Below are 14963 nucleotides of genomic sequence, written 5' to 3' on the forward strand. Positions count from 1 at the left end.
AAAGTGACATGAGAGCAGGCCACAGTGTGAGAAGCGCTCAAGTCCTCTCTAAAAGCTGAAATCAAACTGCTGTGGGCTCAGATCAGGTCCCACCACACCCTCACTCCGTGGCCTTAGCAGATGACCAATTGCTCTGGCCCTCGGCCTCCTTATGCATAAAATGGAGGTAATAATACCATCTGCGACTGAGTGGAGATCAGACGAAATGACTCGTGGAAAGCACTTCTGCATAAAGGCTCAATCGCCAGTGACTTATTTTCCGAGTAACCATTATGATCACTGGGGTTATCAGTTCCATTTAGGCCATCTGACCAGGAAGAGCATCTCTTTGCTGCTTCTGAAGACCTCCTTCCTGTAACCTCTAGACTCCAGAGTATGTTCAGGCTCTCAGAATCTGACATTCCCTCATCAAAGCGAATAAACAACAAACATCAAAATTAAAGGCCAGCTGCCTTTTCCTCCCTAGACCTGCCTTGGTAAGGGAAATAGTCTTGTCATATATCCCCAGGACAGTCCTCAGGCTGGGGTCAGTCAAGTGTGTTACAAAAATGGCCTTGCAGAACAGAGGCTCTAGGCCCAAGCCCAGGTCCTGGCATGAGAAGCTGTGTAACCTGAAGCAAATGTCTCAGCCTCTCTGAATCTCATTTCCTTCATACCTAAGGATGGGGGTACCTGGTCTTTCTCACAGGGATGAGAGAACTGAATAAGACGACGCCCAGATGCCTGCCAGAGGGCCCCACATACACCTAGGTCTGGATGTATGTTAATTTCCTCCCCCATTTACTTTTAACTACGAGACAGGGAACCTCATGGCATCTGTTTCCTCATCTGTGTGTTTGGCAAGGTCGTGTAGGTCACTGTGAGGAGCAATGAGGTCATGGAAAGGTACTTTCCTAACTGTGCAGTGCAATGGAGATACTAGTTGTTTCTGAACCAAATCTGAGCACATGGCAAGATTGGACCCCGACAGTGTGTGGGTCCAGACTGTGCCTGCTCTTATGCAACTGACTCAAGCAGTTTGCTGTTGGCACCAAACCATGCCCCTTCATGGTGGATACAGAGATTGATAACACTGTCTCAGTCATTTGGTTTCCCTCTTTCTGCCCAAATACAATCATTTAAGTTAAAAATGCTGCAGCAGTTGTCTCTTTAGCCCCAGTGCCTTTCCAAGAAACCATCCTCCAGCCTATGACCCCAGGGCCAGCACTGGGTGGTGCATCCCTGGCCAACCCATATTCTGCACCCAGAAAGTAGTGCTGCCCAAGGTTGTGCCTGATGAAGTGGGGTTCACAAGCTCCCTGCTGCACCTCGGCAACTCCTTCTCCATCTGAGATGTCACATCTTCCCAGAGACCTATTTTTCATTTAAAGGGCACCCAGGCACAGTAGATTTCACTGTCCCCATTTCATAGATGAGTAAACTGAGGCTTTGACAGTGACATGCTCATGGTCACAGATGAGGATCAGCAGGCTCCACAGCCAGTCTCCTTCCCTCTAAATTTGCAAACTATTCATATCCATTATTTTCTAGTGGGCTGTTTGTCTTTATCTTGTTGTTTTACAGCAATTTTTAAAAAATGCATAGTCTATGTATTATTAATTTTTTTGCAAGGCAATACAGTATAGTGCTTGGGAGTACAAATAATGGAGCCTGAATATATAAGTTTAAGTTATGTCTCTACCACTTACTAACTTTAGATAATTTGCTTAGTTTCTTTGTACCAAGTTTGTTAATCTGTTCAATGGGAAATAATAGTCTTCTCATTTTCAGATTGCTATAAAAATTGAATGGACTAAACAAGTAAAATGCTTAGAACAGACCTGGCAACTTAGTAAGTGCTCAGTGAATGTCAGTCAGGATTATCATGTCATCTCTTTGTTTTCCCCTATAATCAGATGGACTGTCATTATTTACTGTCCTGATGTCCTTTTCACTTCTACTTACCCACTAGCCCTGTGCCTGGACCACCCCACCCTCTCCTGCTTGTCTTTGTCTTTGCTATCTCTTCCACCCAGAGTGCCTTTCTGCCCACTCGGCCTAGAAAAACACCCAAGGCCCAAGTGCAGGCCTCTGTCTCTTCGTGACGCCTTATTACACCAGAAAGAATCCCAGCCCCTGCTGTAACATCCTTGTCCTGGAAAAACGCCATTCGTCTAGATAGGAGCTGCTAAGGGGAGAAACAGGTCATGGTCAAATCTGACTTCTCTGCCAGGCCTGACACTGCACCCTAGTGCTCAGCTGGGGCCCAGAGCCCATTTGTTGAGTTGCCTTGAGCATATCACCTATCTCCTATTAGCCCAGGCTGGCCGCTCCACCCCCTTCCTCCCTGCCTCTAACAGCTGAGACCCCCAATTTTGCATCTAGACACCAGAGCATCACAGGAGGAACCTGCAGCACTGATCTCTCTGAAGCGACTGGGCACAATGGAGACAAAGAACCACCACGCTTAAATCCTGGACTGCCCCCAATTTTCCATGTGCCCTCAGGGGGGCCTCCCTTTCCACCTCTTCCTCCTACAGGACAGTAGGGGAGAGACTGGCATTTGTCATCAGCATTAATCATCTTCTATAGGTATGGAAGGGCCTGAATAAAATATAGATCCTGCCCTCAATGACTATACATTCGCATAGTGGGGATAAAGCCGATTTAAAATATTACAGGACAAAATACGATTAGTGTCTTGAGCAAGGAACTGATAAAGCTTGGAGGAAGTTCACAAAAGGATCCCCTGGAAGGAGGTTAATCTGGGTGATTTTTAAATCCATTCTTAGCAGACATCGGGAAAGACATCATGGAAAAAGTGGTATTTGAACCCGACTTTGAAAGATTGGGTAGGTTTTTGACAGACAAGGCAGGAAAGAGGGCTGGCAGTCAGAGCAAGCCGCCTGAGAATGGGCAGGAAACATGAGACACACTGGTCTGGGGGGTCTCTGCAGTGGTAAATGAGGAGGCTGGATGGCTCGACCTCCAGGGCCCTTCCAGCTCTGACAGACTGGGCTCCAGACATTTTATAAGCCACCATGCCCCAAATGATTGCTAGGCACTGCCCGAACTCTCTCTCCTCTGTGCCATGCCATCCACGTTGGTGGAGATACATGGGATCCCAGGTAGCCCCCATATCAGCCTGAGCAAAATGCAATTAATAAGCTGAATCTGCTTCCCAAAGCAACCAACATCATATGTGATTGTTTACTGGGTTGAGATTATCCATCCCTGTCATTCAGAGCTGACATGAACTGAATCCTAAATTCCCACATCAGGACTGTCTTTGTGTCTCCCACTGGCCCAAAAACAGAGCCGGCGCCCAGTCAAGCCATCTTATTAGAATGGCTGTCTTGTTCTTGGATCTCAGCTGGAGATCTGTTGCCCTTCCGAAAAGCCAGAACCTTTGGTCACCGCACACATGAACAGAGATCAGTGCAAGGGCTCATGATGCGTTTCTGATCCCAGGCAAGTGCAGGAGTGGGGACTGGCCTCCTCCTGTATTGGAACCTGCAGACAGCCCTTACTTAATAAGGAGGAGCTGCTCAGGAGCAGCAGCAGGAAGTAGGGCAGCCGGGAGGACACAGCCCAGATCCAGGCCACAGCCCTTACTAGCTGTGTGGCCTTGGGGAAGTTGCTTAACTTCCCTGGGCCTCAATGCTCACATTTATAAAATTGGAGAAAACAAAAAACTTTATCTCTCTGAAGGATTATTGGGAGGATTAGAGATAATGTATGTAAAATGCCTAACACAAAGAGGTCTCAATACATGATAGATATTATCACTTATCTTGTTATTATTGTTACACTGTGACAGGTACTACGAGGGCCCTGGGGACAGAGATGAAAAAGATCTAGTGGTAAACCCTCCTGCAGCCGACACACCGAAACCACTCCTTATAACGAAAGGCGAAATGAAATGTGTCCTTAGGAACAGACCGGGAACAGTGATCGGTTCTGCCCGTAGGCTAATGGAGGGCCTCCTGGAAATGGATACTAGTGAGCCAAGTTAAAGGACAAAGAAGAAATTAAGTTATCAGTAAGGAGAGGAGGGGATCGGTACAGAGAATCAGAGGGACGCAAGATGAAATGAAAGGAGTGGTGAATCCCATGAAGAACTTGGAACGCTGGAAGATGGTGAGTTCAATACCTTGGAAGCAGTTGGGGAGCATGCCTGGTTGGAATCCTCATACAGAGTGGCCATTTCCAAAGGGACCCCTCCACCTGATTGCCCCTTGCCCCACATTTCTCCTTTTCCCAACACTCAGGGTCCCCAGTGTCTTCCCTGCCCAGCCGAGGCGTGACAACCACCCAGAATTCAAGAGCCCCATCCGCACAGACGAGGGAGCAGATCCAGGCTTGTCTTCCAAGGCACCAGCAGATACAGCTGGCCTGCATCTGAGCAGTGCCCAAAACTCCCCGCTGGGGCCAAGCCAGCCAGCCAGGATGCTGGTGATGAGCATGCTGGGAAACTCCCACAAGGAGCCGGCATCGATATAATCAGGTCTGGTGGAAATTAAAAGCTATTAGGAACAGGGTTGGATTTATCTTTCTATCCAGTAACATGCATTGTAATGGTGATCATGCAGATGGGAAATTAAACCACATCTCAGCTTCACTGGAGGCCTTAATTTTAATTTATGTTTGTGCACGGCCCTTTGCCCTCCTTATCCCCACCAAACGCCGCACTGGAGAGAGCCGGATCACTTCAAGACCCGGTCCCAGCCAGGAGTCTGCCAGGTCACAGGTAAAGGCTCTGTGCACTCACGCACTCATCTTTAGCCATGGAAGGAAGATGCCCAGCCTGGGGAGGGGGCTTCCAGGGAGGGCAAAGATGGGCACTATGGCACTACGGGCTGTTTGTCCAGCTTCTCCTACCCTGGGAAATGCACAGCTAAAAAGTTGCTTGAGTTTCAGTAGCCAGCTCCGGGATGCTCACCTGCCCCTCCCAACCTTGGACAGCTGGGAAGGCTCACCTGCACGCAAATATCCAGCTCACACAGCCCGTTCAGGCCCTGAGCCTTTAATTCCTTCCAAGCACCTCAGAAAGGGGCGTGGAAGGGCCTACTCCTCATTCACACGGGCCTGCACCCAGCCTGCCACACCCCTCCCAGGACACCTGCTCTCCCTGAGGAGCTGTCTCCTGGGCCTCTGATGGACCTACAACTGCCTCCCTGTTCCTCCTCCTGCTCTCCAGCACCTGCACCTGCTGGCCCTGTGGTTTGTAGAGGAACGGTCACAGCCCTGCAGACCCGGACATCAAAGTCAACACCTTTCTCCCTGCTCCAGAAGCCAGCCCAGAAGTGTTAGGGAAGGGAAGCCAGCACCTTTGTCCTCCCTTAACCTCAAGGCACCTAATCATTAAATCTCCCCCACCAGTGAGAAGTCACCATCCAACCTCGGAGTGTGTACACACAAGTGCACTCACACACAGAGTAGAGTATGAATATAGACAGCAGAGTTCCTATTTTTATGAGAAAAAATAATAATTTGCATTTTTTCAGATTAAAGCAAGCGGCATGTGAGCCCAGGTTCTGACCCCTCCTCTGCAGAGCCTGGAAGAAGCAAAACTCTATTCCCCGCGCTTCTCATGGACTCTCTGGCAGTGTTAGGAATTCATGTGCTTTGGGAAGTCTGTCCCTGGATCTAAAAGACAGCTGTAGAAGGATCTAGAGTGATTATGGATGGGGCTGGAGGATTGGGCAGGGGAGGAAAATTCTCCCAAGCTAAAGGAAAGAAAGGGGTCCTAAAGAACCGAGTTTATCAGAGCCCTGCAGATTAGCATCAAGCCCACTTCCCTGATAATTATGCCCTTTGGAGCCGCCATCCCAGTCTTGACATCAAAGGTAGCCCTGAAGCACCAACTGCAAGGGCCGCTGGGAAGCTCACTGCCTCCAGCTCCCACTCTCAGGAGCCCCGTTAACCCACCTTCTCCACCTTCTGATCTCTGGGCTTCTCACCACCCCGGGGCCTCCTCACTCATCCTTATTTCAGTGCCTCTGTCCCCGCTGTTCCCACATTCCCCCAAACTCTTCCAATCATCCATCCAGGTGCCCACTAAACCCAGTGAGCACTGAGCCCTGGTGTGCAAGGGGGAGGGGGGTGTGTGAGGAGTCGGCAATGAGGGGATGAAACAGCCCAGGCCCCACCCTGGGGAAACTCAGTCCAGAGGGAGACACAGACCTTGCTAATGCAGTAGAAACACACACACAATGGAAACAGCAGTACAAAAAGGGGAACAATGTCCCAGCAGTAATCATCCTGCCTAGTGTCCCCAGCATGTCAGGCACAGTCAGCAGTATTTCCCACGTTTTAACTCATTTCATTCTCACTTGAACCCTATGAAGTGGGTCAGTCATCATCCCCATTTTATTACAGTTGGGGAAACTGAGGCCCCGGGGTGGTAATGACTTGCCCAGCAGGTAAGCAATGGGGTGAGTTTCAAGCCCAGGCAGTGTGATCTTAATCCAGCCTCTTCATCATTACACTCAACTGGGGGTCCACAAAACCTCCCCTAAACACTAATGTTGACTCTCTTCCCTTCCTGAGACCAGGCCCTCACTGCCTACAGCAGAGTTAAAGCCTCCTTTGGGTCCAGAGGAACATTTCACTGGATGTGGTACAAGAGGGGGAGGGGGCTCTGTGTGGGGTTCGGCACAGGCTGAAAAACAGTCCCAAAGCACAGACATGTGACCCAGAAGAAGTTACTTTACTTCTTTAGCCTGTTTCATCTTCTGTAAAGTGGAGGGAGGGACCATTCCTGTGGCTTTTTGTGATGAGACAATGAGATGGTATGTGAAAGTTTCTTAGCCCGGTGCCTGGACTAGAGTAAGCGCTCAAAACAATTTAATTACAACTGTTGTTGCTGCTATTTTAAGAGATATAACTCTTAGTCCGTCAACTCCAGGGTATCATACTGCATTTCTATGTTCTTTAAGTGACTTTCAAGCTGACGCTGCTGCGTAGACAGAGATTCAACCCCCATCATTCTCAGAGCTTCCCCGAAGCAGGTGCCAAGCAGGGTCCTCACCAGGTCACTGTCCAGCTCCACAATGACCCCTTGGGGTATTAGGCTGTGCGCCTTGGGTCTCATTTGGACACAAGAACCCTGGTCTCTGTGACCCTCGTGGAGTCCCTCACAGCCACCCCTGTGGGGTTCAGATGCTTTCTCCAGCTGCACCCACTGAGCAGCCTATCCCAGCAGGCTCCTGCTTGGTGCTCACCCTCACAGGATCTCGTCCCAGCCAGAACACCATGCTAACCTTTCCCAGGTGCTCATGATTTCACAAAGGCTGGAAGGGCAGTGTCTTTATGCAATTTCAACTGCCTATCCTACTACCAGCTCTGAGGCCAGGAGACACGGTGGCCTGGCTGCCTGCTTGCAACTGAGAGAAGGAAAAGCACCAAGAGCAAATGCAGATTAATGGCTCAAAAAAGGCACCCCATCACATTAGTGTAAATATGCCTAGCAGCTGGTTCTCCATGCGACACACCACAGCCACCGAGGGCGCTGGGAAGATGCTGCTGCCTAAGCTCTCCTACTGAGACACCGGTTTGAGGGTGGGCCCAAGCACTGGTGTTTGTCAAAGAGGGGGTCAAAGAACCACACTTTATAGGCTCATGCTTGGAAGTTAGTCTTCCCCAACAAACCTGAAAACCTTGAGCATCTGGAATCATTCCACAGGGTAGCAGTGGCACATGAAAACTGAGGGACACTCGGGGGGTATGTGGGCAGGTTCCAGAAAGGAGAACCAAGGTCTTCGGTGGAGAAAGGAAGAAAAAGCAGCAGAGCCTGCAAAGGTGCGGCGATAAAGGGAGATGCCGGAGCCAAGGAAAAAACCCTCAGTTTTTTGTAACTTGCAAGCCTAGGGGTATTCTGAGGACTTGAGGTCCTCACTTGGGGTTTCCAGCCCTGATTTCCTATGGAGGAGACAACTCTGCATGGGGAAAAGGAAGCAGTGCTGAAGGGCTTGCATCAGCCTGTGAGCTTACAGCCCGGCACATCATTCACCGCATTGCAGACAGAGGCAGGCCACATGGACGACGGTGGTCCCGTAAGCCCCGCAGAGCCTCGGTGTGTCACAGGCTAAAGCGTCCAGGGTTGTGTAGTCACACACTGTGATGTCCACACACAACACAACTGCCTATCACGCATTTCTCAGAATGGACCTGTCGCTAAGCGATGAGTGACTGTGTAAACCTTATCTCCCAACACCAGGCAAGGAATGAGGCCGGCTAGGATTCTGATGGGGTCTTTAGCCAAGTCATGAGAACAAAAATGTCCCACAGGCATGCTAACAAGTCTGGTCCCCCGAGAATTCGGGGGCCACTGTTCCGGCTTTCACAGGCAGGCACAGAGCACACAGCCTCTTACCCCTCCCTCTGCGTGGTCTTATCCAGGAGCCCCAACCCCAAGGCCAGGGCGAGCAAAGACCCAGTGCCAGAAGGATGGGGACCCCACTCCTCTGGGGCAGTAGGACCTGCTTGTGTCTGTTGGGACTTTTCAACACCCAGTTAGTGTCGCACCAGCCCACGCAGACATACCAAGCCGACACCAGAAAACACTGTCTGTGCCACTGCATCACCAGAACAAAAATAAATGCTCACCAGAACCAACTCCGAGATCTCGGTTAACTTGACAAACGATTCAGCACCCCAGCACCCCTAGCGCCGCAGCCCCCAGTTCTTCCTTACCTGGGATGATGGAGACTGTGTCTTTCTCCCAGGACACAACGCTAACATATTCCTGCACTGAAGAGGGGATGAGGCACTTGAAGACGGCCACGTTTCCACGCATTGACCTTTGATCCTCCACCCTGACGGTGTAGGGTTCCCTGAAAACTGCAAAGAGATTGGGGGAAACAGGGAACAGGAGGGTGTTATAAATGATGGGAGGGGTCTCAGCAGCCCCAGGCATCCCCTCCATCACCTCTCCCCCACCTCTCACTTACCCCGCCCAGAAGTTTCTGCCATATCTTATTCCTGACTTAGCTCCCTCTCCAGCTTTTCCAGGTCCCAGTCCACCGGGCAGCCTACTGTTGCTCCCTCAGAAATATCCAGCCTCCCTCTGCCAGACCATAAATCCACTTCAAACCTTTCCAGTTTGGGGGAGTAGGAACAAGCTGTATTAGATCGTAAGGACCTCAAGGGTTCAATCTAAGGCCTGCCACATGATTGTATTCAGTAGGCGGATGTGTAGGTAACAAGGAAATATGCTAGATTCTTCTAAGAAAAGCAAATTTGATGTCCCACATATTCCCAGGTTCAGGGAGCAATAGTTTGGGGCACTGTAGCAGCAGAATGGGCCACAGCAGGATGTCTATGACCCAAGCAGACGGGATAAAGGGAGAGTCCTGGAGCCCTCAGTGGCTTTTTCAGGCTTTTATTGGGATTTACCAGGCACACGGCAGGCAGGGGTGCCGGGGGGCCGGAAGGCTGGCAGGCCCCTCAGCACCCAGTAAATCTTCACTCTTCCTGGGCTCTCTGGCGTTCTCTCATTCCATCCCCCGCTGCTACTCTTACTCTCTTCTGCTGGCGTCCCCGTGACGCCGCTTTTATAAGCCTGGTCTCTCAGACCAGGTGTATCCATCAACGCACGCCCACACCCTCCTCCAGGTGCCCGCCATCAGGCATGCATTCAGGACCGCAGGGATCCATCATCCATCCTAATGGCGGGAGGGCAGAAAAGCCTGATACTTTTTACCTTACCCTACAGGCACGGTGACCAACATTTGACAAAATTAACTGAGATGTGATCTAACAACAGCTTTTTGTGCCTCTTCAATGTGAAAGGCATTCTAGGAAACTGTTGTACTCTCTAGAAGGGCTTTGTGGTTTGTGAGGACAATGGGAGAGAATATTGTAAACTGTGACTGTCTCTGAAAATGCAAAACTCCAGAGATAGAAAAGTCTCCAAGATTCTCTCAAAGAAAGCATCCTTGTGCTGTTTCACCCACCTCCTGGCGCTGTCTCCAGCCTGACCCCCAGCCTGGACCCTGCCTTCAGAGCTATCCCATTCCCCACTGTCCATGGGAGGCCTCTGGCTTCCATCCCAGAACTGCTTTCTGGAGTGCTGTTACCTGCACTGCTCTACGTGTTGGGCCCACAGTGGGGCCAAGGGGCCTGCTTCAGCCGCTCCCTGTCCTCGGCTTGGTCTTCCCCAGCGACTCATTGCCTCCTTCCTCCCCCACCCCCACCCCAGCCAAGCAGAGCTTGGGCACCCAGAGCCCCACTGCTGACCGATCTTGTCCCTCTGCAAGCACCTGGGCAGCATGCCCTCCTGCTCCCAACCTTGGTTGCCAGGACGACAACCAGGTCCCTGCAGCCCCTCGGGCTGTGCACCTGCAGCCCCTCGGGCTTCATCAAAAGCCTCTTAATTGGCTGCATTTGCAGTGAGACCAGCCGGGCTGGCCCTCCCTGGACTTTTATTCTTTCCCCTTATCCGTGTTGCACACAAGAAAAGGTTCAGCTGAGGAGAAAGACTTTTTCATCCTTTCGTGGGCACGGGCCTGGCGCTGCCTGCACATGTGGGGACAGCACAGAGGAGACTGAGGGGAGCTGAGCCTGCAGGAAAGCAGGGTGGCGTGAGGGGGTGGGGTTTGAACACACCACACTGGGGATGGTCCCTAGGGCCAAAGGTTAGGATTGCAAATAAGCCTGCCCTGCCCCCTCCTTTGAGCAGCTGTGTGAACTGGATGAGAGCTAATTCGCCTTTTGGAGTCTTGGGTCCCTTGTAAAAGGAGCTAGTAGTAGTAGTAGTAGTAGTAGTAGTAGTAGTAGTAGTAGTAGTAGTAGTAGTAGTAGCAGCAGCATGTAGCAGACCTGGCGAGTGTAGGTGGTGCAGCAGGGCTGCGGCTCAGGTGGCCACACCTCTGGGCTTCTCTGCTCTGTGGAGACTTAACCTCTCTGTTTTAGTCCTATCATGGCAGGATGGCACAGTGCAGGATCTCTGTGATCCTATGCAGATGGGTTAAAGGAGGAGTGTCCTGGAGCCCTCAGTGGCTTTTTCAGGCTTTTATTGGGATTTTACCAGGTACACAGCAGGCGAGGGTGCGGGGGTGGGCCAGGAGGCTGGCAGGTCTCCTTGCTCCCAGAGAATCTTCACTCTATCTGGGCTCCTCAGCATTCTCTAGTGGCCTTGCTCTCTCTCTTGTTCTAGTCGTTCTTTCGTTCTGCTGTTCTGCTCTCTTCTGCTGGGGTCCCTGTCACCCTGCCCTTATAAGCACAGTCTCTTAGCCCAGGTGTACCCACTTAATATGCCCACACCCTACTCCAGGTGCCCGCCAACAGGCATGTATTCAGGACCGCAGATCCATCATCAATCCTAATGGAGGGAGGGCAGAAAAGGCTGATACTTTTTTACCTTACCCTACAAGTCCCCTCATTTGTAAAATCAAAACAAAACCCAGAAACTACTGAATTCTTGTGAAAGCTACATCCTAGTGACAGGCATAAAATAGGCTATCACTTTCTCATAGCCCAACACTCCAGTCTGTGCAGGCCAGAACTGGGCTCCAAACCTGGCTTCAGGACCCCACGCCAGTACCTAGGGCGACAGTGCCAAGGCCCTGCTCCTGAAAAGAACCTGTGGGGAGCCCTGAGACTGAGGCCCTGCGTTCTAAGAGCTCATGTTCTACCCCCAAACACCTAAAGGATGAAGGCCAGCTCTTTACTGAAGAACTCTCACCCCACCTCGCTCCCTTACACACCCCATCCTTGCTACTTTGAATCCTGTGAGAGGCAGAAGGACCCAGAATTCTGAGATCCTGCGGGATCTGTCACTAGGCGTGCAGGGATGTGAACCCACACTCCTCTTCCCAACATAAATGCCAAGAAAGATGGTACACCCAAATCCTGGTGCCCTCCCCGTGAGCAAGCTAGAACGCAACCTGTCCTCTCCCACCCAAAAATCTCTTCTAAAAGATCAGTCCCCAAATTTCAGTATTTTATTGCTATGTGTGGCAGACCTGACAGCTGACTATGATGTATTGGGGTGACATGACCTCTTGGTGAAGAGTTGCTGATCTAAGCCACTCCCTGGCCTCCTGACCTAACCCAGAGGAAAGAGACTTTCTGTTTTCTTTAAAGAGACCACCTGAAGGCCTTCCCTGGCGGCACAGCGGTTGAGCGCTAGGCTGCGAAGCTGCCCACAGCCTCTGCAGCGCTGGTTCGATCCCTAGCCACCGGTGAGGGTCCCACATGGTGCGCAGACCTCTCCTGCTGCGCCCGCTGCTCCCCTCAGCAGTGTATTTCGTCGGTCTGCCTGTTCTGTTCCCCGCTCTGGTGAATTATCTCACCCTCCCGCTCTTCTGACTGTACCCAGTGCTTATATAAATAAATAAGTCTTAAAAAAAAGAGCGAGAGAGACACCACCTGAGAAACCCTCACTTCCTTCCCTCAATTATTCCAAAGAACAAAATCCTTCACAGCTAGTTTTCCATCATGAATTTACCTAAATGCCTGTTCCTGTGAAATGTGTTATACTCAAATGTCCATAGAAGTGGGATGAGTAAATCAAGTGCAACAGAGTCAAGCAAGAGAAGACTCTGCAACAGAGGAGAAAGGTGATGGGGGTGGACCCTGGGACTCTGGAGATGGGGGAATAAAGCACATGCCCAAGTTAAGGGGTGAGGCTGTACTCCCCAAATTATATCATTTTCTAAACAGATGGCAAATAAATTTGATTTAAAAAATTATAAAATAAAATAAAGACTCTACAGCAGTGAGAATGAACAACCTACGACCACACACAGCAGGAGTGAGAAGTCCACAGACATAATGATGAGCAAAAGATTCAAGAGAATGCGCCCTGTAGGACTCCATTTATAGAAAGAACAGAAATAAGCAAATACCCATGCTGCCAGGAGCCAGGGCTGCGGTGTCCCCTGGGGGAGTTGTGGCTGAAAAAAAACACAAGGGGGCTTCTGAGGGGCTGGCCTGGTATATCTTGATCTGGATATTAGCTACACTTTGTGAAAATTCATTAGGCTACGTACTTACAACATGGGCACTTCTCTTCATGCACTGTATTTCAATAAAAGTTAGGGGTTTTTTTGTTTTGTTTTGTTTTTTTTTGTTAAGAAACTCACTGGATGTTTTCTATGAGTCAAGCACTGACATGAGCCGTCCAGTTACTTTACATGAGGGCTAGGTCACTTAGCCTTCACATGTAGTGATGAACAGGGTCCGCCAGCATCCATTTTGCAGATGAGGAAAGTGAAGCTGGGAAGGACCTGGGGTGTTTTCCACCCAAGGACACACACTGAGAGGCAGAGCTAAGATTCCCAAGAGGGGGTGACTTCTTCCAAGCCCTCCCCTGCTCCTCCCCGCACACTACACACATATCCTTAGAATAAGGGGGGAACAGCTCCCCAGTCATCCCCACTCTCTAGACCCTGGGCAGGGCACCAGCGCTGGCTCCTTACCTGCTTTGACGCGGATGTTGGGGCTCCGGATCTTGCCGGCTGCATTCTCCGCGGTGCAGAAGTAGTCATTGTCGTGGATAAAGCTATTGAAGGCGGAAGGGGAGAAGGGGTAGAGCTGCAGCGTCCCGTTGGCGTGGACGTGCCGGATGTGCGGCACGTCGTAAATGTCGTCCCCTGTGGCCAGGTACCATCGAAGGGCCGCGCTGGGGGAGCCCGCGGCCGGGCAGGGCACCACTACCCCCACGGAGCTGGAGAAGGTCACCTGCTGCAAGGAGTCATTTACAAAGTAGAGGCTGGTGCCGACATCTTCAGGGCGGGCTGCAGGGGAGGCAGGGGAGAGGCTTGGTTAACAGCTCTAGTGATACCCTCACGGCTCAGCCACACTCATTCACGCAGCTCAAGCATCAGCATTCAGCAAGCAGGCATCCAGTCCTGAGGATACGCCGGGCACTGGTAAAGGTGAATCAGAGGCCATGCCTACCCTCCAGAAGCTTCCAGTCTAGCACATGAATGAATGGTGGAAATTAATGCATGGCATCCTCTGAGCCAAACCAGGTCCCTGGAGAGAGGCTGCCTCGCCTCTGCTATGGTGAGGGGTCTGACGCGTGATCCACTGTGGACCTTGGCACACTAGGGGAGACTCTGCAATTGGTCAGGTGGTAAGGATTCAGCGCCCACTGTACACCGGCAGCTTCACAACCATCACCTCAATTCATCTGTACAACCCTGAGAGGAGACGGTCTCACGTCTTTTGTATCATTCCCTTCCACACACTGAGAGTGGTTATGCGATTTGCCTGAGGTTCGCAGAGTTGATAAGCTACAGAACTGACATGTGAGCTTATTGCTTCTGAGCAGGATCTCAGAGCAGCTTCTGCCATCCCATAGGTGTAAGGGGAAAGGTCTCAGGCCAGGTTCAAAGAGGAAAGGCTTCAGGACTGGGGGGAGAGGAGGCTGCTGGCCTGGGAAATTTGGGAAATGCATTGCCCCAGGATGCTGGCAGAGCACCCTGAGGGTGGACAGGTTTCAGCTGAAGGCTCAACCCAGCCCTGACACTGACTATGCTGCTCCCCGCCTGCTCTCACCACTTGCTCCTTCACCTGTGAGGCAGGTGGAGAAGACCGCCAAGACCCCCAAGACCCCATCCACCTCTGGCATGTCGCAGTTGCAACACTCAGCCACAGGGGGCAAAGAGCACAATCACAGCTACCTACCATGGGCATGGCCACCTGACAGGCAGGGTATTATGGGTGGCACTCCCAGCACCTCCCAACCCTGGATGGCGGCATCAGGCCCTCACTCCGGCCCAAGCGCCTGCCCCCCTCCGCAGGGCCACCTCTGAGCCAGTGGAGTCAAGTCTAGAGAAAGAGAGGGCCTGGCCCCGGGTCTCCAGCTGGAAGATCCTCCGTCTCCACGGGGAAGATCAAGGAGCAAACAAACCATCCCACCGCTTGTTTAAAGAACGTTGCAGGGGACCCAACTTGACCTCAATTTCCACAACTTTATGGGAAGGCGGAGGGCCCGCATCTGGGCCATATTAATATTCTTGGCTTAACTC

General features: G+C 51.3%; 1 protein-coding gene across 2 annotated transcripts in view; it reads right to left on the bottom strand.

Annotated features, from left to right (window-relative positions):
• DSCAML1 (DS cell adhesion molecule like 1) overlaps window positions 1-14963 on the bottom strand; it is a gene marked incomplete at its 3' end in the record, with an annotated part of 305163 nt that overhangs the window by 275766 nt on the left and 14434 nt on the right. For both annotated transcript variants that reach the window (XM_084251220.1, XM_084251219.1), the window contains exons 2-3: window positions 13407-13724; window positions 8677-8823 (exon numbers count right to left, since the gene is read on the bottom strand). In XM_084251220.1, the coding sequence (XP_084107346.1) occupies window positions 8677-8823; window positions 13407-13724 (465 nt within the window). The remainder of the gene's footprint in view (window positions 1-8676; window positions 8824-13406; window positions 13725-14963) is intronic.

This window comes from Talpa europaea, assembly GCF_964194135.1.
Source record: "Talpa europaea genome assembly, chromosome: 12".
NCBI lineage: Eukaryota > Metazoa > Chordata > Mammalia > Eulipotyphla > Talpidae > Talpa > Talpa europaea.